This window comes from Stegastes partitus, unplaced genomic scaffold (genome assembly GCF_000690725.1).
Source record: "Stegastes partitus isolate 25-593 unplaced genomic scaffold, Stegastes_partitus-1.0.2 Scaffold583, whole genome shotgun sequence".
NCBI classification, from domain to species: Eukaryota; Metazoa; Chordata; class Actinopteri; family Pomacentridae; genus Stegastes; species Stegastes partitus.
This window is the reverse complement of record NW_007578314.1, coordinates 64,981-88,842: the sequence shown is the minus strand read 5'-3', so window position 1 is coordinate 88,842 and position 23,862 is coordinate 64,981. Positions and strand designations below refer to the sequence as shown.

Sequence of the window (23,862 nt, the reverse complement as noted above, 5' to 3'; positions counted from 1 at the left end):
ATAGACGAGCTCTGGCATTGTGGCTTCTCAGCTCCACGTGTTCCGACAAACAGAAAAATGATCCAACTCAGAAAGTGCTGAAAAGGCACGTTCTTATCTCAGCAAGGTGCGTGTTCCTGAAGGCACCACGGCCGCCTTTGGTCCGCTTTAGCCGGCAGGACGGCACCGAGCCTCTCTGGTGTTAGTAGCGCTCCCTCCGCTCGGTCTGTTGATGCCGGGAACCGGGCTGACCTCAGAGCTCGACTTGTTGCGTTGAGATCAAGGCCTACCTCTGGCTGCTTGTGCTGGGATGCAGAGAAAGTGCCCTCTGTGGGGCTATTAAACAGCTCACAGCTCACAGGGCAGGTGTTGAAAATGGATAGAAAACATTTCATAACCATTTTAAGTGTTGAAACATTTTTGTTCAGGCAGAAGCAGCAAATGTTTGATGGTTTAAAGTTGTTGGTGGATAATAATAATAATAATAACAACAACAATAATAATAGTACATTTATTGACACCACCTATGACTTCTGGTTGGTTAATAAAGAAAACACTTGGCAGAATCATCAACAATAGAAATGAGTGAAACATGCATATTGTTTTTTGCACTTTGATGCAAACTTTGCAGAAATAGAACTTTTTCAGACCTTTTGTTTTGACAGAACAACCTTCAGATCCACCCACTGGCCTTTTCCAGTGCCTACAACCAGAGAACATCGTCATCAACCTTGGATGGAGTTTTCCAGCCACATGGTGCTTACAGTAGAGCCCAGAATCATTCATAGCCAAACCAATCGTGGATTTATGGTGAATTTTTTTTTTAATCATTAGGTTTCTTCTGGCTGGAAATGACATAAACAAGTGACCAAAGACAGTAAAGCACAGCATTAAAGACTTTAATGTTTTTGAAACTATTTCAGTGTTTGTCTTTTTGTTTTTACTAAAAATGCCATGCCCAGAATTATAAATCAATATTGAGGCCTTTCTACCACATGAATCAAACAGTTCTTACATGTTTTAGGAACCATCCTGCATGTCTCCACTGGGAATCAGAGCCACTCCTCTTTGGTCTTTAGTGTTGAAAGCTTCCTCACTATCACTCAGATTTCCTCCTTAGATTCCAGATGAGATCTGGATCTGGATTCTGGCTGAGCTGCTTTCACATGTTCTCATATTGTTTTCTGTAAACCATTCCTTGACCGTGGGCGGCACAGTGTGCAGTGGTTAGCACTGTCGCCTCACAGCCAGAAGGTTCTGGGTTTGAATTTTAGGCCCGGGATCTTTCTGCGTGGAGTCTCCATGTTCTCCCCGTGCAGCGTGGGTTCTCTCCGGGTTCTCCGGCTTCCTCCCACAGTCCAGAAACATGTTGAGGTTACTTGGTGATTGTAAATTGTCTGTAGGTGTGAATGTGAGTGTGCTTGGTTGTCTGTCTCTAAGTGTAGCCCTGTGATAGACTGGTTACCTGTCCAGGTGAACCTGCCTTCACCCTGAGTCAGCTGGGATAGACTCCAGCCCCCCACAGTGAGGTTTAAGGTGTAGAGACGACGGATGGATAGTAACTGAGAAGAGAACTATCACATCAGCTGTTCTCGGTTCATAGTGAATTAGAAAGCTCTGCAAGAAATATGAATAATTTTGGACATTGCCGTTTTTGGTAAAAATTTACGAATATACACAAAAGTTTGTCGTAACATCTTCAACACAGTGTCTCAGCATGTTTGGCCATTCATGTAATTTCCAGCAAAAACCCCCAAAAAACATGTTGGTCGAGGAAAAATACATTCTAAATTAAAATTCAGCTTGAAAAAAAATTGGGGTTAACTGTATCATGTTATGCCCAAGGCAGCGACGGCCGTCAGAGAGGTCCCATAAAAAATGTCATAAAAAGCGATCATCAAAGGCCCAGTTCGTTTCTGTCTGTTTGAAGGAGTCACAAGCCAAGAGGTTGGGAACCACGCGCACAACCACAGTGTGAAGAGAACCGGCTGAAAAGCAGAAGTTCAAAAAAGAAGAAGAAAAAAAACAACAACTTACAAGCATGTTTAAGAACATCAACATTTATTTCACATGATATAAAACAGATGGGGTATGAACTTTTTGCATATTGACCCTAATAATATTAATAATAACCTCTTATAGTTATAATATTCACTCTTCTTCTTTTCAGTGTGTACATAAATTATGCTATCTTATTTTATTTTTGTTTTTTTTGTCTTTATTTTTTACAGTTTATACATAATTTAAATTTCTTTTGTGTCCTGGAGCTCCACAGTCCTACTTATTGCTTCGTACATGTGCTATTCTCCGATTCATCACCACCTGCCACAGCTTCAAAATCACAATCCGTGTCATGTTCGTAGCCTCTTCACTGTGTATCTTCTAAGTGATGCAAACCAAAGAGAGACAAACAAAAGACACACAAACTGAACAAGCAGACTGCAATCCAACACATTCACATACTGCGTGTGTGGTGAACGGCCGACTTCAAACCATCTGCTTGGCATAAATAACTTCATCAAAACACTGTGTCCTGGCCAAAAAAAGGGAAAAACAGCAGCGCATATATCATATATATACATACATAAAATATATGCTGTGCTGTCGGTGCATAAGGTGAGAAAATGCAGAGCGATAAGGGATCCTCCAGTCTTCAATCAACACAAAGAATCAAAATCAGAGCAGGTTAAAATCAAAGCGGTCACTTTGGGGTAACATAAAGCACTGCATGTGTGTTGGGTTTTGGTGCTTAGCCCATCTGTGGTGAGACTTCTAAAGTGCTCCTATACACAGCTTTACACTCGCCTTCAGCAACTCACAAACAGCCAACATTCCCTCCTCCAGATCTGTAGATTAATCTAATTTTATTAATAATTATGTTAAGATGACTTTAATACTTAGTAAGGTATCAAAAGCTCTGTATATCGATGTGTGTGTATATATTTGGCAACACAGTTCTATGGTGCTTTATTACCCCAAAACAAGTCACACATACGATAAAGATTGTAAAATGGTTTTGTTCTATTTATAGCTGTAATTCTTGTTTATCCAGAAATATTCTTTCATGGCCTTTAAGAGGAAAAAAAAGCAAAACAAAACTGGCACCCAGCGTCTGTGATGGCTTTAGACGGTGAGCTAGCTGATGGATGCAGAGAGACGGTCCAAAGAACAGGACGGAACCGTTTAAAAATGCAGTAGTCTAGGTACGTGTTTCAATCAGCATCTGGACACGCTGCCTTTTTACACGTACAACGACCAAACAGGCTTTAGTGATAAATATTCATTATAAATACAGGAAGTCGGCATTGAAAGTTTGCCTTCCAGAAACCCCCATAAAACGGCATCCAGGATGCATCCTGGCCACATCCTCCAACCACCTCAACTGGTGCCCTTCAGGTCTGAGCTCCTCGTCCAGTCTGAGGTGAACCCTGTCACCCTGTTCACTTTACCTACATCCAACCATGATCTCCTTCTTTAAGTCACTCCCCAAAGCTCATGACCAACGGCGATGGTTCTGATCTTTAAAGCTGTACCATCGTCTTCAACTTCAGCTCCTGCTTCACCTTAAACGTCCAATAAAGTTCACCCATCAGCCCCACTTCCTGTGTTCCTCTCACTTATGAATATGGCCTTCAGATGCTACAGAGGTGTCCAGCATGCTTTCTTGAAACACACCCAAACCAGTTCAGCTGGTTCCTGTCTATATGGGAAGTAGGGCTGGACCAGAATAGCCGACTAGCCGACGGTTCGCTAGCTGTGCTGGAATCGGGATATCAATTCTCTGAATATCTCCCTGGTCGCCGCCGACACTGATGGCGGATACACCTAAACTGGTCTTAGTAGCCAAATGCTGTCTGTCCATGTGTCCCGCCCACTTCCACCCCGGCAGAGACTGCGTGCCCCCCTGCAGAACAAATACTCAGCCGCCATCCCCTCCCAACTGTTCGGGATATTCGTCATTAATTGGACTGAATATCCGGAGAACAGAAAATGCTACCAGCCCTAATGGGTGCCGGTTCTACTCTGAGCTTCTTGTGGACGTCTGAACTCCTCATCCAGTCACTAAGGATGAGCACCTGCCTCGGAGACTAGTTTCATCTGCTTGCATTTGTTATCTTGTTCTTTTGGTCTCTACCAAAAGCTCATAGATAAGGGTTGAAAAGTCGACTTAAAACAACCAGAGGCTCTACCTTCAGCTTCAGTTGCTACTTCACCTGAACAGTCCTGTACAATCCACCCGTCATGTTCCCCTCATTCATGAACATGACCTTCAGATGCCTGAAGTCCTTCACCCTGGTGCAACAAGTCACTCCTCACCCCAGAGCCAGCTACCCAGCTCACTCTGCTTTCCAGCCACGTCCTCGTAGGTCAGTGAGGTCGCAGTGTTAGGAAGCCAACAGAACCATGAATCCTGAAGAGACTATAATGAATATTTTCATCCTGTGGCTGCTTCTAGAGATTTTGTCCATTAAAGAAAGCAAACAGCACAAGGGAGTACCGTGATGGAACCCAACACGTCCTGATAATGTGCCCAAATTCCTATCCTCTCCAGGAGAAGGACTAAAACCATAAAACAATGAAATCCTCAGATACTACTGGGGAAAATGTCTGCCAGCTCCTTCGTTTTATTTTTCTACTTTTCTACTAAACCAGTTGTGCGGAACAGTACGAGGCAGTAATGAATAAAGCTGCGTAATGAGTCTGCCTTTAACCATTTCTAAATCTCAAATGGAAAGATTTAGAATATAAAAGGCTGCGTCTTGTGAATTTAAATGAAAGCTTTTAAAAGAAGCAGACAAACAAAGCTCTTAAAAAGTTCAATCTCTGTAAATCTCTGTAATCTGTAAAATGAAAAGGAACAGGCTGTGAACAGCTCTGGGACCAAGACACAAAGAGGAGACGGTTACACCAGGAGCACAAAGATGAGCCTCATTACCAACACCTACCCCAGTGTTTGAGGCCTCGTGGGCAAGAACAATAAATCTGAACTGCAGTGGACGACACATGTGGAGAGCGGAGGAAACATACATCTGATCCACTTTTACAACTCGACTGGCTAAACAGATGATACTTGTTCTAAGAAGTATGTGCTGATTTGAAAAAGTTCCATCTTTCTGTCAGCATTAGTGTTCATCAAGACAGGAAGCCATCAGAAACAAACTAGCGTATACACGTCCCTTTCTTATTAAACCTCTGTGCTTGACTGGATGACAAAGTTTGGTCACGTGGTTTAAAACTTCAGTCTACCCTTGAGTTAATCGCCTGGTCCTTGGTTTACTGCTTCCTTTCCAGTAATGGACTTAAAATGGTTGTTGGAACCCAGAAAAAGGGTTTATTGTAATTGTATGCTTGCTCGGGTAGGTTTTGGTTAAAACACATCATTTGTAACCTTCACATTGACTAAACCATTTCACAATCTTTTTTTTAATGCAGACATGTTTGGGGACAAATGGGACTCCATAGATGTATGTTTTGCTTGAGGACATATCAGTATGGACAGATCTAACAGGTGCTAAAGATACAGTACATCTGCCTCTCCCTGTCTGGATGTGATGGCTGCTCGTCTGGGTGTTGGTCAGTCGGTTAGCAGCACCGTCACACTCTCTCCTTCTCCATGTGGGCATGTAACAGTAGTGTCAAAGTAGTTCTGTTGTAAACGCAGGAAGCCATGGAGCATGCTCTGTGCAGACTGGCTACATCTGGGCTCTACGGGACGCCGGTGCGGATGTCGAGGCCAGCATCACTCACGTGTCGCTGCTCACCAAGGTGAACGTCTGCGCTGCAGGGAGGAGAGAGAATGAAAATACATGATATTTTTACTTGTTCTGCCTCTGTTGGTACCATACTGCCCCCATGAGGGGCGGCAAGATCAGTCAGTACAGCAAAGTGCACTAATGAGGCTGTCTGTGCCTTTTCCTGCTACTTCTGACCATTTGATGAACAAATACGTCTTTTATACTCGAGTAAATGAAGCCCAAATTAACAAAACGGAAAACTCCTGCATTCTACCGCCAGTGAATATCTGCTGGTGAAACAACACCATGTGGAGCATTTTAATTGATTCATTTTAGAAGTGCTGCAGGAGTGGCGTTGTTTGCGTTCCTACATGTTGTAGCTTTATCATTTCCCCACTAGAGGGCGCTGCCTGTTTACATTACACACCACATGTTCCTGCACAAGAAAACTGATGGATCCAGTCTGTGGACGCAGTAGGAGCTCTGTTTTAAACAAGCGTCTGCAGCACACCTGCTGTTTCAGTTCATGTGTGTGCAGCAATAAAATGTGCAGCAGTGCTGGATTTGTATGTAAACCAGAAGGTGTGGTGGTTCATCAATTTAGCCTTAGCCAATAGCATCGCTGGCTGCAACAGCCGAGCTGAACACGGTGAGGTGTGACGACAACAGTTGAACAAAAGGAGGACGTCAGACTGATGTGTGGATGGTGCCTGGACCTGAATGAACACCTCAAATCTGCAGCCAGGTGCAGATAGCGTGGGCTTTTATTCAACTTCCAACAATGAATACAAAAAACCCCCAAAAACAAACAAACAGATGAAACTATTACCCCCCCCCAAACTTCTTTACTGTCATTTCAATGCACTTCCAGGATGAAACAGGAAATGCTTCTTTTTCTAAAAAATAAAATTGGTAATGACACAAATAATAAAAAGTTATAATCTGATAAACAACATCTGACATAAACAGAGGGTCTGAGTCCTCACCATGGGGGTCGAGCTGTGTGTGTGTGGTTACTGTGTGTTGGCCTGCTGTCACTTGATTGCAGTATAATGTCAGTGCACGTCTTAACTCAGCACACATATCAATACATGTGTCCTGCTGCCTCCAGACTGCTGCAGGGATTTACCTTCAGCTCACTAAATCCCTTCATACACAGCAGCTGTGGATCGCAGGTCCCGTAGGAACCACTCATACTATTTTAGAAATCAAGGTAGAAAGATTTACTGCAGTTATTTCAAATTCACTGTTGTGCTGATTTAAACACATCCAGATTCTGGAAAATGTTTCAGTGGCAGCAGATTTATGAGCCAGAACTGAGAACATGTATATTTTTGAGGGTTTTGTGGGTCCTCAGAGCAGTCTAAGATGAATTTCACACCAAAATACCAATGACTCTCTTTGTGCTGCCACGGCTGAATGAACGTCCCACCTGTTTGTGCCTCTCCTCACACCTGCGCTCAGTGTGCTCAGTGCCGGATACCAAAATACCACACAGGTGCACAAACTCAATGCCACAGAATTACAGAGCTGTGGGAGTGCGACTTTCATTGACATGAAGAAAACTGATTTGTTAAGCGAGTCACTCCATTTTCCTGCGGCCTGTGCTCATCAACCACTCAAAGCAGTGGGGAATGAAAACTGAACTAAAATAGAAGACGGTGCCATCTGTCTATTGATTTGGATCATTCCAAAGTGGAAAACTAATGCTGACAAATAGTGTGGAAAATGTATTCTTCTAAATGCTGAAGTACAGCCATCTATCAGCCCGTTAAACTCCACAATGGTTCTAAATACAAACACACATTATGGCTTTGGCTGGAAGTCTGCAAATCTCGGTTCGCTGTGAAAAGATGCTGCAGTGTGTCTCAGATAGTCTGAAACAAAAATGCTTCTCCTGACAGTCTGATGGGTCCTAAGTAAACTACACACACATCTGTGATGTTAAACTTCAGCCTCCAGGAGCAGCAGCTGTGTGGGTGAAGAAAGAAAGAAGTAAATTCTCCCTGCTGCTTGCCTGAAGGGAGAATTTACCTTCAGTCAGTGAGCTTTTCTTATGTTCACAATAAGAAATCAGACACGCACAGGAACACACGCAGACACCTGGCAGCTGCACAGTGTGACTTATGCTCCTGGCCACAGAGAGGCGTCACAACTGGGAAGCAATATGAGTTAATGAATACTTTAACATTCTGGAAAATGCACCTGTTCACTTTCCTTCTGAGAGAAGATATTCGTCTTATGTTTGTCCTCAGTACAGAGCTGAAGTCAGGATGTGATTAGCTCAGTTCATGCAGGACTGGAAGCAGGGCGCCACAGTTTGCATGGTTCTGTCCAATGTTCAGAAACGCACCGACATATGGTTTAAATGTGCTCATTTTCTCCACTTATATAGTCTTTGAAAATCTAGAAATTGTCCTGTTTTTAATATCTGTACATATCTATTTTGTATTTTACGCTACAGCCTCTATGTCCAAATTCAGAAACACTGAGTGTAAAACACGTCGTCATCAACCTTAATAAAGAGCAGAAGAACATTCGAAGGTCTAATATTTTACTATCCACCAAGCAAACTGTGAAATCTTCAGACTGTACTAGTTTAACAGCCTCATTTTATTATCAATATCTTATAGAGTAAAAGATAGTCTTACTGTAGAAAAACTGCCAGATTTACCATTTTAATATCAGAGCATCTTTAAAGGTGTTTAAGTGGTCATAACGTTGTTCATTCTGGAAGAAGGTGGAATGTGTGTCGACTCTTGGAAAGAGATTGTTTGTAGGAGGTCTTACTTACATGCCAACATGTTGTTGTTGTTGTTGTGTTTCTTGTTGTCTGTTGTCAGCTTGTTGTATGAATCCAGGCTCCTCTCCAGGCTCTCCTCTCTGGTGGTTTGCTGCTTCGCGTCCGTCTCCTCCTCTTTAGGCTCTGGGCTCGGCGTCTCAGGCTCTGGAGTCTGGAAGCTACAGTTAGCAGAAGCAAAGGGGGTCACACTTAATCTGCAGCGACAATAATGAACACTAGAATGTGGCTCCAAACACCTGGCTGCATGGATCCCATAGAGCTACATAAAATGAGTCATATTTCTATCGTTGACAAGTAAATAAACCTCTGTCTACGTCTTTCTGGTGAAGCATTCATAGTAATCTCTCATGTCTGTTGAATAGTTTACATCTTTGGGGCGGCTGTGGCTCAGGTGGCAGAGCAGGTTGTCTTCTAATTGCAAGGTTGGTGGTTTGATCCCCTCCACAGTGGAAGTGTTCTTGGGCAAGACACTGAAGCTGAAGTTGCTCCCAATGGCAGGCAGCACCTTGCATGGCAGCTCTGTCACCACTGGTGTATGAATGTGATCTACTCTCAGATGTACGCCGCTTTGGGTAAAAGTGTCTGCTAAATGAAATCGTATTCTATCTTCAGTTGCAGTTGAGCTGTGGCGTTCCCAGTGGCAGGACAGTACCAATGAGGGTTTTTACCTTTAACTTTGGATGATATCCACGTCACATGTGTAACTCAGACTGCTATAGCCTACAAGAGGAAAGCATGTTGGCCATGCGGAGCCCTGCTAAGTTAAAGCCATTTGAAGCTAGAGGTGGAGAGACACCTTCTAGTGGTCATGGTAGGTTTTGTTGCTTGAACCAGCTCATGTGAAGCGAATCAGAAACACAGCACCAACTAAAAACTCAGCCATACTGTAAGCAGCACGCACTAACATGTGTTTCTACAATGTGTCTTGACCCTAACACCAAGTCTTAACCCTCAAACTGACCTCCGTACAAACACAAATGCCAAGGTCTACAGCCCCACTCGGTCCTAAACAGACGCACAACTCACACACCTGTTTTCTGTGGTGGTGTTTGTAGGAGAGCTGGTCAGGTCTTGCTCTCTGCTTTCGTCATCCTCAAAGGGCTGAAAGTTCACAATCTCCACACGCTGAGGCTCTGTGCCCAGGTCCAGAATCACCACCCTCTGGCTTTCACACAGCTGCAACACACACACACACGCACACGCACACACACACACACACACACACACACACACACACACACACACACACACACAGACACACACACACACAAGAACACATACTTTTGTTAGAAAAAAGATGTACAATTCTGTGTAAAGGGCAGTATAACTAAAAGAAATGGTTTAGTTTTCAACAGGAGCTGTGCTGTCAGTGCTGTGACCTGCAGTACAAGCTTGAGAAAAAGTAAATCTGATATCAGATAAAAACAATCAGCAAGTGAAAACCAAAAAATAATCAAACAAAATCAAAATAAAATAGTCAACAAATGAGAAACTGGATGAATAAAAGATAAAAGATAAAGAAATCGCTTCAATGGTGAATGAATGAAAGTATGAGTCAGTGTTTGTCTTGCACTGCTGAGGAATGAGGGTGGTGTGTACGCTCCGGTGGCATCCCATTGGAGAGCAGCCCAGACCCAGCTGCTACTGCTGGCTGAATCCAGGAGATAAGCCAGCTAAAGCCAACCTGGCTTCCTCCACGTTCCCCAAAAAATCCTCTGTTATTGTCCCAGATTACACTGGGAGACACAATGGCCGATTAGCTGCTCTGTGGCAGACAGGCCTGGGATTATAGACGGTAAATTTAACAGTGAGAGCTGGAGTTCCTTTGTTTGTCCTCCACCTGCCACCTCCGACTATTGTAGCAGTTTACCACCGGCGAAGCTCTCCACCACACATATTGTTGTTTCAAACGACTACCGTGCCTTTCACTGATTTGTGAGCTGGCCATTAGTCTGCTGGATGCCACCATTCACTATAATTTTCTCCCTTATTCTGCCGGCAGGTTCCTCTGTTTGGCTCTATATACACACTGTTTAGTGCAACAGTTATGGCTCTTCTGCTGACAACACGCAGTGGTGGGAAGTGGATTTACTTTGATAACTATTATTCTGATGTATTGCACTTGCTTTGCTTTGATACATGATACACTTTAACCAGCTGCAACGTCAACGTGATGAACACATGAATGCATCAGTAATTATCATCTAACAATATAATACTATTCTGAAACAGGCCTCTCTGCATAAGCAATCGCTTTACTTTTGGTGAAGTACACATAAAGTACTCATGCTGTTGTACTTTTACTGAAGTCAGATTTTGAATGCGTGACCTTTACGACCATCCCAATCACTGACCACCTCTGTGGCCAACCCACATGTGACAGGTCAGGTTCATTTACTGACACTCTGATGCTGTAAATGCAACTACGCTGTCCGGCTGTGTGCATCCCATCCATAGACATCAGAGATAGCACATAAGACCTCAACGTTGTCTGGAGCTCACATTTCGTTTGTTGCTTCCAGCTGTTTGTAGGAGTCTGTCCTCTGAGTATATCACACACCTGCACCATAAGATAGCAGCAGAATGAATACGAGCATCTCCAAAGAGAGAGAGAGCTGTGCACATTAAAGCACCACGTAACACAGGACTAATGGGATCCCTGACGTGGAGACAGGATCTATCAGGATTTAGCAGCAAATGGCACTTTTCCTCCCTTCAGACAGGTGAGCTGTCACACAACGATAAGCTGCAGTTCAATGATTTGTTGCACAGTTGAGTCTTAAGCGTCACAACAGCAGGATATCACTTTACTGTCAAAAACTAACCTTTTTTTTTTTTTTTTTTCTTTTACTAAAATCCACGTAAATCCATCTCTTCTATTAAGCTTTTCTATTGGGGAGATTTCTCTGGATCACAGATCATGGAAGCGTTACTGAATGTGACCTCTCTAGTCAATGAGGCAATCGGTAGTCCTTCAGCGATAAACACACGTTGTATTGCACTATGATTGGATTTAGTTTGATAAATTATCATCCCATGTGGACAGAATGCTAGTGTTGGAATCACAAACAAGCCATCCATGTTTGAATTATGGGTATGCGCTTTCCCCTCAGATGCTCTGCAGCATCACTTGTTCTGGACCATTTTGAACAGTCGTCATCCCAACAACCAAAATGTCAGCTGCACCTTTAGCTAGCATTGCACATCATATAAATGGTAGTATTAACTATAAAATAAGAAACCAAGGTGTGCCATTTCTTAACTGTCACCTTGACATAGTGTTTAACTAGCCTCTGGACTACAACAGGAAAACAGAATTTCTGAAACATAGCTATGGTTTTTGGTTTTGTGCCCCCCACAGATTGTCAGCAGCCCCATCTGGCCACACCTATGAAACATTTCTGGAGGCACCAGTGATGTGTGCGCTGTTACCCCCAGACTTAAGTGACACTGCACCTCTCCCCTTTCTCCTGGACGGACAGTTTTTCACTTTGCCTACCAGTGTGGCTGTTCAGAAAAAACTACAAACACATCTGAATTCTCTACAGACATGTCAAGTCATTTAATTTTAATGTGAAGGGAAGTCAAGGTGGCGTGTCTGCAGTACCTCGCTGTCTATGCTGTTGGTCTCAGCCTGTGGCTTCTTCACACTCTGCAGGGTCATATCCCTGTCCTGCTGCTTTTCCTCACACCTGGCATTTTTCACCTCCTCCGCTCTCTGCACCTCCTGCAGGTTGAAACAGAATCGCGTCATGAGCTGTTTGTACAATCAACAGAAAAAGTGTGTGGGGCTTCACACACTTCTTTGGTACATCATGCGGTGCAGAACATCAAACACCCTTTATTGTTTCTGTAGAATAACTCTGACAAAAAGCAGCAAAGCATAGGAATGAAATAAGTGACTGAAAACGGGTATGACATACATATGTGTAGTGCAGGTGTACTAAGTTTGATCATGTAATATTGTGTCTGCAGTTAATAAGTTCATGTCGCGTACAAAGGAGCAGAACAGCAGTTTGTGTTGGGAGCAACACAGAGGATCCAGAGACCCTTTTCTCACAGCTGGAAATTTAGTAGGAGACCATTGAGAAGACAGCTAACCCAAAACCGTCATCCAAATAGAACATCTGCACATGTTTATGACCCTTTATGGCCCTCTGGGAGACAACAGGACGTCACAGAAGAACCAATGATGGTACAGGTGGAACTTAAAAGCAGAGATTCACATCTTCCTGAAACTGGGTATGACTATGATCTGAACAATGTAAATAAAAAGTCCATTGAACCTGTGTCGGCACCGTGTCTGTGTGCGTTTCTGCCGCCTCGGCAGCCATCTTGCTCTGCTCCATGTGAGCCGCCTTTAGCTGCTGCAGAGCCGCCTCCAGCTCCACAGGGTCTGCACAGGCCCCCTCCGTCTGGGCACGATTCTGCACGCACACATACAGCAGCACAGACACACTTAAACTAACTTCCAGACTGAAAATGTTTGACAGTTTTCAAAGCCTAAGGAAAGGGTAAACACGGGCGCCAACGTCTCAGGGAAAGCACTGTCATGAAGGCCTCCATGTGTACAGCGTGTGAGTGCGACTTCACCTGCAGGACGATGAACGGGTTGTCTTTGCTGAAGGAGGGCGAGCGAGATGGGGTTTCTCTCTTCTTCTCACGGAGTGACGAGGCCTGCTGGTTTCTTCTTATCCTCTCTAGCTGCTCCTCCACGCTCATCCTCGTCCTGCCCACCTCTCTTTCCCCAAATCCTGTCTGATCCACTGCACTCCTGGGACGATCCTGCACAGGACAAGACCCAGTGTTACACTTTCATCTTGCCTTAAACTGTGATTCTGTGTAGTTTTTAACAACTATTTACATTTTCTTGAGGTGTATGGAGTCCTCTAGGACCTGTATTTTAATTTCTACATGAACATCAGTAGACACAAGATCAGTTATTTCAGCTGTGGAGATGATACATAACTGTGCATCTCACTGTCTTTGGGTATCAATGCAATAGGAGGCATCTCCAGCAACACAGAACAACTGATTTCATGCTGGTTTGCGAGATAAATTTAAAGCGTGGAAGCAAATGAAAAAAACAAAAAAGTGAAACTGAAAAGTTGTTGGTAGTCAAGAGCTACAAAATACTGAAGCTCAAGTACGAAGTGTGTGATGCCACATGCCACTCATTCTGCATGTAATTGTCTATATCTGTGCATCTCTAACTGGTTCATGTGACGCCGTTGGATTGAAGTAAATAAATAAGATATAAAAGCCAGCAGGAAAACAACAGGCTCTGGCATCTCATCATGGAAACGTGTGTGTAAAGTATGTGTGATGTGCTGTTTCATCAGTAAAACTAATAATAAAAAATCATTTTAACTCTGTCTCCTTCAAATATTTGCTCAAAACAAACTTTTTGCACCAGATCCTGCAAAAAGCAACTAATTCTTTGCTCCTCAGCACTACTGAGATGGAAGGACGACCTCAGCAGTGACCGACAGTCACATGACAAAAAATCAGCGACTGTTGAGCTGAACTGCAGGCTGTGTGTCCACAGAGCAGAGAGGAGACGGCAAGACAGACTCCAAGAAGAATGAAACATATTTGATCAATAAAATAAATGCAGCATGGCTCAAAAACAGTACACAGAGGAGCATGTTGTCGTCAGGTTGTTGGAAGATACATTTAGCGTGTTGTTGTGCAGAGTAGTGTTGAAAATGCTGAGTCTGTAAACATGTAAACAGGATTACTCTACGGCATTCCCAGTCATGGAAACACCTGTGGGGACCAGGAATAATCTTCTACATTTTGATTCCATGAAAAACAAAAAACCCCAACATTTTTGTCAAACAAATAATGAAAGAAATTCAACTTTCAGTTTATTCACCAGCCTCAGTGTGGGTCCACTGGCTGACGATCCAAACAACAAGGATCTCAAAATGGAAACACTGAATTTTCCCAGAGGATGGTTAATAATGAATTTTCTAAGCCTTCCTTTGGCATGAAAAAACGGTCAGTACGTTGTTGGGTTCATTCAACTCTTTTCACACACTGGAGCCGAACACTGTAGCAGCATGATTTCATTAAGCTGTGGGTGAGTGCTGGCAGTCAGCATGTACAGTACGGTTCCTACTGGCGCTGCAGAGCACTGTGGGCGAGAGCAGGCACCAAGGCCACCAGGGACAGCTGCATCACACCTGGTGTTTGGGTAAATGTGTCATGCTTTCATCTGTAGTTACAGTGTCTCTGTATTTTTAACCTCGATGTAGCAGAAATGAGTCCTGCAGTCATTCTTTGGTTCTGTAGCTCACATTAGAACTATCACAGTAACTCCAAAATAAACTTCATTAGGCTCTGTGGATAAGAAGGAGGCACTTTGCCACCAACTTTTATTCAGTGCCTTATCAAAATTCTCTCCTTCTTCTTAATTAGACAGGCCGACAAAATGATTCACATAAAATTAAACTTCTTTTAAGAATCTGAACTGAAAGTCTGCCAAAGCTAAAGCAGTGGAAAAGGAGCACAACTGTTCTACATCCTTCGACTACATCAGTAATTTAGTCATTTGGAGAGCTTTGGCAGTAAGGCTGGTACGAGGACTGCTTGGACGGGAAGAGTTAGAACCCTGGCATGAAGGACTACGACAGTAAGTCACTGGAAGGCTGTTAATGTGAAAGACCACCGCTAGAATAATACAAGCATTTACAACAAGCCAAGGGAATACCGAGGCGGGAGCTGAGTGAGACAGTGAGAGCAGCAGAGTGTACGAGGTAGCAGAGTATGAAAGGACGTTTGCACTGATGAAACTGATGCAGTGGAAACGTGCATGATACTGAACGCACCAAGACTGCATGTAAACAAGGACGTGTCAAGTTTCAGTAAGCAAGGAACAGGAAGAAGTAGAATAAAAGCATGTGAAGGCCAATTCATGCTTTCACATCCGCATGTCTGCAAGGAAACACGTCCGAGCTTTGTCTGTAAGCACTTGTTCATGTCCACGCTCCTGCAACAGTGATTCAATGTCTTTTCATTCACTTCGTAATTATCTCTTCTTGACAGGAGAGGATGCAGTTCTACTGTTTGTCCATTGATCTCACTGATGTCAGCCTCACCTACCTACCAGTCGCATCGTAGCTTAGCAACATTCCTGTTAATGCTAGGTCCACAGAACCTTTGAGGACAAGGAAGGCTTTTAATGTGAAATATTTGTGTCATGCAGACTCTTCATTTCTGCTTAACTTATGTCTGCTGAATATAAGTTTTACTCTCCCTCCTGCTCCAATTAGGGTTTTTATTGTTTCCGTTTCAGCCAATTTCTCATAGTTTCCTCCCTACATCTGAAGCCGGACGCTTTATGTTGCCAGTCAAATGTGTTAATTACTACATACAATAATATTCTCACACAACTACAAGTAACTTTAGTATTTTTAGGCTTACAGTATTAAGAAGCATACTTCTCAAAAATGTGATCATCTCTGTGGTAAATAAAGAGAAAATCCTTTAAATGTGGACCCTACATGGTTTTTTTTCCCCGTATGTTTGTTTTCCACGCCAGCAGCAGCAGCAGCAGCAAGATTAGCTCAGAGTGGAAACAATCACTACAACAACGGCGATTAAAGAGTGACAGATTACAAACACAGTGGTTCTTTTTTTATCCACAGACAAAAGGAAATAAGAAATAGTAGACACTGGGTTCGCTAAATAAACGCAGAACACAAGACAGAGATTTCAACAAGAACTTTCAGCTCAGAGATGTTCAGAAAGGCGGTGAAGCTGAAGGGAAAAGGAGAAAGTCTTTAGTGAGGCAACATCTGCAAAATGTAATATGTGCAAAAAACAGCAAGAACACTACCCGCCCTGAATCAGTATTAGATAAAGACGTGAAAAACCATCTTAGTGGAACAAATTTAATGTTTAAAATATTGTGTGCCCACACAGAAAGTCAACAACAGCTTTGCTTTAGGCTGTTTCTGCCACATTAACGGATTGGAATAGGTTCATTTCATCTCCATTTTTGGATCTCTCCTGATGCTGAAGGCAAGACTTACAGATTTGGACTCAGGTTTCTTGGTCTTCCTCAGGGTGACATAGGAGGCGATGGTGGAGGACTCGGGAGGGCTCATGGGAGATTTGGTCCTTGGAGGGACAATGCCCACGGGGTAGGGGGGCACTGTTGGAGAGATGGCAGGGAACACATTAGCAAACAAACACTGGAGCCAGGCTAATCGCTTGTGTTGTGGCACAGCATTTAACCACGCTCCAGTTCACAGACGATACAAGGACGATAAAGGGAACGCAAACCGATGCTGGAGACATTCAAGGACACGACTACTGTTTATAGGCAGCGACTCGCTTTGATTAGTGGTTCAATGCAACTAAAGCAGGTGGAATCCCTGTTAGCTGCACTGTGTTTTCCAGACAAAAACCTGAAACACTGACATAGTTTCTGCTCTTTGAGAACTTGAATGACAAGTTTTTCATATTTATACTGTGTTTAGCAGTGTCAGTCACACACTGTATAGAAAAGATGGACGTAGCGACTGTGGTGTAGGTTTGTGGACCACTGGCGTGAAGCCTTGGGATTGGCCTGTTGCCATTTTGCAGGAGGTGTCAGAAAAGTTACCACAGGGGATAACTGGCTTGTGGTGGCCAAGCGTTCATAGCGACGTCGCTTTTTGATTCTTAGATGTCGGCTCTTCCTATCATTGTGAAGCAGAATTCACCAAGTGTTGGATTGTTCACCCACTAATAGGGAACGTGAGCTGGGTTTAGACCGTCGTGAGACAGGTTAGTTTTACCCTACTGATGATGTGCTGTTGTTGTTAATCCTGCCCAGTACGAGAGGAACCTGGCTGGGAGAGGACGGACACATCGTCTGGAAGTCCAGTCCACAGAGTTAAAGAGCAGAAATCCAGCTCGCGTTACATTCAGCTCACCGGGTTTACAATACGAAAGAGACACTAACAAAGCAGACTGATGAGCTTTCAAAGTGGCTGTAATGGGAAAGCTTTGGATCTGACTGGTGAATCTGTAGGCGATGCACGCTGAGATATGATAGCGACAGAAGGTCACATGGTAGCTGCTCCAAAAAACATATCCGGCTATATTGTCTGTTTTCCTTTAAATGTGGCCATGATTTACTCAATGAACATAAAGCTGTACTGAAGGAGACTAGAAACTAGGGATTGAGACCACAAACTCATTAGGAAAGTGTTTATTGAGGTAACAGATGAAGGCAGAAGTTGGGTCATTTTCTTACAGACTTCCATATTATCTGATTTCTTTTTGCAGCCAGAGCAGTCTCCCTCTGCTGGCTGATAGAAAGACTGCAGGTTTAAGGGAATTTCAGTTAGTTTCACTTTGCAGAACCTTTTTTTTTTTTTTTAATAGAATCCATGCTCTAAATGCTAAATGTCAGGGGAATAAAAATGAAGCCCTGAGACATTTAGAATGCAGATGGAGGAACATGTTGGATAAATGGTTTTGAGAAGCCTGGACCTGTCTAAAAAGATTTCAGTATTTGTTTGATCTGGGTCTAATAATTAATCGCAGCCTCTCTGACTATGGATCAAGCAAACTATGCACTTGTGGTAATAAACGTTTGTGATACAAGGACTCCAGTGAAACATTTTGTTTTGGCTCATCAGTCTGGTTTTCTGAAAGATTTCCAAATCTACAATAATTTCCATCAACTGTTTGAACTGCTGCCTTCAGGCAAATGTTTCCGGAGCGTTCAAGGAAGAACCTCCAGACTGATCAAAAGCTTCATTCCACCAGCTGTCAGAACGCTGAACTGCTGATCCAGATATGCAAACACTTCTTAATTTAAATTGCTTTCAGTTATTGGATCCTGAAGAAACTCTCATCTTGCCTGTACTGCTGTGTATGTACAGCAACATGATAATAAATTGGATTTGATTTTGCAGGAGTAATCTTTCCCAACAATTGTCTCTCAGTCAACTCTGGAAAGTAGTAGCCACTGAGATAAATGTTGCAGTTATCTTGTTGTCTTTAAGGAAAATTTAAGACAAATAATTGGTTCAGACTAAAAATATCAGGCAAAAAGTAGCCTGAACCAAAAGGTGTAGAGTGTACGGAAGATGGCTGTCACGTATCCAGAGTACCGTCACGAAGGGCAGCTACTGACGCCACGATTTTCATGGCAAGAAGACGAGTAGCCACGTGTACTCGTATATAACTTTTGTGTCTTACGAGAGACAGGAGGCTAAAAGACAGACATGGTGCTGTCCTCGTGGTGTGATGGATGGACTGGCCACAACTGTTCTGAGCTATTCTGAACACAAGCATACTATGTAGCGGACACATGCTTGTATGTATTTGCATAAACTGAGTTTCCCTTCTTTTAAAATCAGTCTTTTTCATCCAGAAGTACCCACCTTAGCCCACTGTTGGAAGGATTTGTGAACTTCTGATCTGACAACCACGCCGATGGAAATCATTGTACAGGTTTATAGTCCACAATGTGTTCAGAAGTTTCTTTGTTTTTTTTATATTAAATTTCAGCTTCTTATATCCCAGCAGGGTGCACTGACAAACAGACATGTGGATGCTCATAGGTCCTGGTAAGGGAACCGTATTTGGGCAACAGTAAATATGACATGAAGGCTGAACCAGCCAACACAGACTATGTGTAAGATATTCATGTGATGTAAGTCTAGATGTACCTTTGGAGGCTGAAGTGTCCTTACTCTCAGAAGACGTCTCGGCCTTGTCCTTGTCCTCCCCGTTGGCCTCGTCCACTTCCTCCTTCACCGTCGTCAACTCGGGCTCGCTCTTATACAGCCGGTAGTCTGGAGCTTGCTGTGAGGACAAGGGGAAGGCAAGTCACGACTGTGGAAAAGCTTTTCCTCTCTACTGTGGCAAAAGTGCTGCTCAACTGAAATCAGTGGCTTCTCTCTCTGACACCGTCAGATCTGAACTCTACTATGTGAACTGCTTTTAGATGGCAAAGAAGTTTGACTTTGCACTGTACAAATAAAACTGAACTGAATGAACCCTAAACAAGCACCAAATACTAGTATTTAAAAAAAAAACAAAACAAGATTGAACAAGTTTGAACAAAGTTTAACACAATCCCCAAAATAAATTGAATCTTCTGCAGCCTGCATGTTGAAGAAAAAAACTGGGTTTATCAGTGGTTCTTTGTTTTCTTTCCTAGATCTATACAATAACTTACCAGCTTATGTGAGCATTTCTTAGCATAACCCTTAACGCTGATGATTTGGATCATTCCTTATGGCAGACGCTGGGTGAATACTTATGTATGTAACTGTCAGCTGTTCATGTGCTTTAGAAAAAACAAGTGTAGCCCCACACAACAAAGCATCACCCTCAAAACAATGAAACTCCAGAAACATATCCCTGATACAGACCAGGATCGGTCAGTGTGAGTGACGGGGCGACTGGATGGAGCATGGGCTGTAGGAGAGGAAAACAATGACTCTGAGATGAGCTAAGCGGAGCTGAGGAGGTGAAAATGATTAAAGTGAATGTGAAGATGGTTGTGTGTAGACAGAGTCCTGTAGAATGAGGAGCTCAGATGCAGTGGTTCAGGGGCTGATGGATGGCGGTCGGAGAGGGCAGATGTGGGGGGGAGGGGGCATGATGGCTTTCAGCAGTTCTTACACTGTGCGCTCCGTTCCTGGAGCCTGCCTTGCGGTCTTCAGGGCGGTGAGTGTGGGGGGGCAGTCGGCCGCCGGGGTGTGAGTGGTGGGGGGGCACGTGAGGGGGGCGCTCTGAGGAGTCGTAGTACTGGGGGAGGGGCGGGCGGGGGGGCACATTGTTGCCCTCCTTGGGAGGACTGAGTGGCAGCATCGTCACTGCCTGTTGACAGTGAACACAGCGAGTCTCATTCCAAGCAAACAGACGATATTTACTGTCATCAGCTACAAGCTTCACGTTGTCGACAGCCTCCTTGTTGGTGAAGTCCAGAACTTTGAACAGTGTGTTCAGACTGAACAAACTTCAGATACATTTCAATGCAAACGTGTATGTTTACCTGAGCTGGCAGGTAGACTGCAAACTGAAGTCAAGATGCTTCAATACGTGTTGTGAATGTTTCAGATTCTATTCACGTCTAGCGGTGTTTTGGCCACTTGGGGGTAGTACAGCTCCAAACACTGACATTCACTGATCAGCGACCATGTTTAAACCCCTGACAGATGAAGCTGAACAACGTGAGACGTGCTGGAACAAGCCAGATCCACGTAGACCCCTGTGGTACATCCCAGGACACCCCCAGAGATTCAGTGTCCATGCCCTCACAACGGGGACGGACATATCATCGTCAGGGACACCTCCCACCCCAGACAGTCTGTTTGCCCTCCTGCCCTCTGGGAGGTGCTACACAGATCTCCGTTCCAGGACCAACGTGCTCAGAAACACCTTCCTAACTCTGCACCGTCCCTGACTCTACTCTACTTTCAGATTTAGATCCTGTTTTTTACATGGTATCCACATCTGTATATTAGTATGTCCATACTGTTTACACGGTAACATACTGTACATACCATACTATGTAATGCACTGTACAGCACCTTCTGCACTTCTGTTTAGCTGCTGAACTGCATTTTGTTGTCTTATACTTGTATGTCTGTGCAATGACAGTAAATTTGAATCTAATCTAATGAAGGAGGTGGTTTTATTGTTGTAGCTGACACTTAACTCAGACACAGGGCAACATTATCCTCCATTTGGAATCACGGTTAGTGTCTTTTAGATTCACAGTAACATTGTTGCCTGGAAAATGTTTTAGTGACAGGATTTTGTCATTCAAAGATGGTGACATAAAGTTAATGTTCCCTGCAGCTTGCTTGTTTGTTTTTTTCAAACATGCTAAAACCGTTGTAGCAATACTTGGCCTCTAACACGTAAGACTTTGTCCTATAACTCTGGAAGTTAGGTCTATCCGCTGAAACCACTCCACGTCCTGAGAGAAATGTTCTTTGTGTTTATCATTAAATGCTATGTTCTACTGTTTATGGTATTTATCTGCTCTTTGGTGTCGAGCAGTGCTCAGTGGGATTATTAGAGATTTTCTTTTGTAAAGAGTTGCCTGCTGAGACTGTGAACCAAAATGATAAAGTTGTGGCCTGTGAGCCCAGTCAGTAAGGACAAAATTAGCTGCCTCTTCAGTCTGATCACACTGTGGGAGTCCGGTCCTACTAAGTACGCTTTTCAAAAATCAAAACAGAAAGCCATAAGTGGCCATAAACAGACACGCTAAAGTCTGGAGCGTTGGACAAATCATGAACACACCCACAAGGATTTTCAGTCCCTGCTCGCAACTGCATCACCAACTCCATGCAGTGTCATTTGGCAACAACAGGTCACTGGTAGTTACAAGTTTCAAGATTCAGCACACTGAATCTAATAGGACCCACTGGCTGCACCGTATGAAGAAAACTGATCCAAGCAGGTCTGATGTGCTTTGTAGAAAACACTGCAACAGTGTACATAAGGATACAGAACAAAAATATCCACCTGTGCAGAGAAAACGTGCAGGAAATCCTCCGTATGTTCCTGTTGAGTGATGTGACCATGTGCTTAATGCTAACTCTTCAGCAAACAAATTGTCAGCTCGCAAACAAGTGAATCTAAGATTTTGGTGGAGGCACATGTAATTAAATCCATGGTGATTTCACTAACCAAGTTACAAAATCATTCTGTCTTCAAAAAGGACTTGTGAGGCTGACTGAATCATCTGAGAGTGTGAGCGGTGTAATGTGGGCTGGATCGCTGCCTCACCTCATTTTTCTGTTGACTGGACAGCGGTTTGGAGCCCGGAAAATCTGCTGAACACAGGAAATGTGGAGAGAAACCAAATGAAACTGACATGTTGACATGAGAAAAAGACACCTGTAAAACCATCTGCTGTCATGTGCTCAGGCCATGTTTCTAAACGTGTGCCAGGTCACTTTTCAAGTGTTTCAGAATCACACAGAATATAACAGCCCACATCCTTTCCAGAATTTTTAATCCTCAGCTTTCCAACATCTCCTTGATGCACTGAAAACACCTTTGTAGAAATGATTCAGAGCTGAGCTGACTGCTTCACTGCAGTCAGACACATGGTGGTACTGTGGTGTCCGTAAACAGACACGGAGAGGTAAGGCACAGGACCAGCTCACTGTACATCACAACAGGAACTTGTGAAATGAATCTGAGAATGCGACTCATTGAAGTGTAGTTTGAGGCTCTCACTGCCGTCTGTGCTCCGCTGTGGTTTATTTTTGGACAGAGCTTCCATCACGTCCTGAATCCTCCACAGCTCCTTCTGGATCTGGATGTGCCGCTGACTTGGAGGCTCTGTCTGAGGACACACACACACACACACAAGCACATATGCTGTTAAAACCTAATCACCTTAAACTGTGTGTGTGTGTGTGTGTGTGTGTGTGTGTTACCTGTGGGCTGCCCAGGGCCTCCAGCTGCTCCAGTAGGTTGGTCTTGGCCAAAGTGACATCTGCCTCCAGCCGGTCGTACTCCCTCCAGGAGCGCTCTAGCTCCTGAAACCAGGACACCAGCCAACAACGGGGTCAATCTGTGAGTGTGTGTGTGTGTGTGTGTGTGCGTGTGTGTGTACCCAAACTTCTATCTTCTATCGTCTTTTCTACCTTCTATTTCTCAGTGTTTTACAGATGAAAGAAACATGTTGATGGAACATTCTGAGTCTTATTTCTGTTAACAACGGCCTCCCCTCTAAACGCTTTAACGCTCTGTTAAATGGTTTGCTGAATGTGTCACTGTAAAGAAACTGGAGGTTCCACAATCTCTTGCAGATAAACGAAGACAAAATTCCTTATTTTACTGGAGGCAAAAATGTGGCTGTTGTTTTTGATTCTGACCTTATTTTCTACCAGCCTAACCACTGGCCTAACCAAAGCTGATTTCATCATCCTAAAAATATACCTACAATAACAGTACATTCATTTTCTACTATATATAGTTTATATATACTTCAATTAATATTATGAACATGACAGCCTCTGGTTGTTCCAAGGATTACAACTGGGTTTTCTGCACAACGAATCTGTTTTTGAATAAAATGTGTCACACAAATAAAATTTTGCTTGCTTGCTATAAAAGTGACCAAACATACCAGCAGCTAAAAGTGATGATAACCTGGGTCGTGAGAACAATCAGTTTGGCATTTTACTGCAAAGAAGTGTTGGTGGTGACAGACCCAAAGGCTCACCGCCACCTTGTTGTCATGACGTTGCTATCACCTCAGGTTTTACTCAGAGAACATGTTCGTTCTCTGGAATCCTGCACAAAGCCAATTCAATAATATTTTCTTTTTTGCCAAACCTGTATCTTCTAACAAGCTCTTTG

At 43.5% G+C, this 23,862-nt stretch overlaps 1 protein-coding gene across 3 annotated transcripts in view; it reads right to left on the bottom strand.

Annotated features, from left to right (window-relative positions):
* Positions 1 to 2,019: 2,019 nt before the first annotated feature.
* LOC103362557 (pleckstrin homology domain-containing family A member 5-like) overlaps positions 2,020 to 23,862 on the bottom strand; it is an 81,455-nt gene continuing 59,612 nt past the window's right edge. For 2 of the 3 annotated variants that reach the window (XM_008288936.1, XM_008288938.1), the window contains 11 exons: positions 22,935 to 23,036; positions 22,732 to 22,840; positions 22,276 to 22,322; positions 19,194 to 19,329; positions 16,557 to 16,678; positions 13,111 to 13,302; positions 12,804 to 12,944; positions 12,125 to 12,244; positions 9,548 to 9,693; positions 8,509 to 8,675; positions 2,020 to 5,758 (listed from right to left, as the gene is read on the bottom strand). In XM_008288936.1, coding sequence (XP_008287158.1) covers positions 5,724 to 5,758; positions 8,509 to 8,675; positions 9,548 to 9,693; positions 12,125 to 12,244; positions 12,804 to 12,944; positions 13,111 to 13,302; positions 16,557 to 16,678; positions 19,194 to 19,329; positions 22,276 to 22,322; positions 22,732 to 22,840; positions 22,935 to 23,036 — 1,317 coding nt within the window. In that variant the 3' untranslated portion in view covers positions 2,020 to 5,723. The remainder of the gene's footprint in view (positions 5,759 to 8,508; positions 8,676 to 9,547; positions 9,694 to 12,124; positions 12,245 to 12,803; positions 12,945 to 13,110; positions 13,303 to 16,556; positions 16,679 to 19,193; positions 19,330 to 22,275; positions 22,323 to 22,731; positions 22,841 to 22,934; positions 23,037 to 23,862) is intronic. The other variant, XM_008288937.1, reaches the window with a different exon arrangement.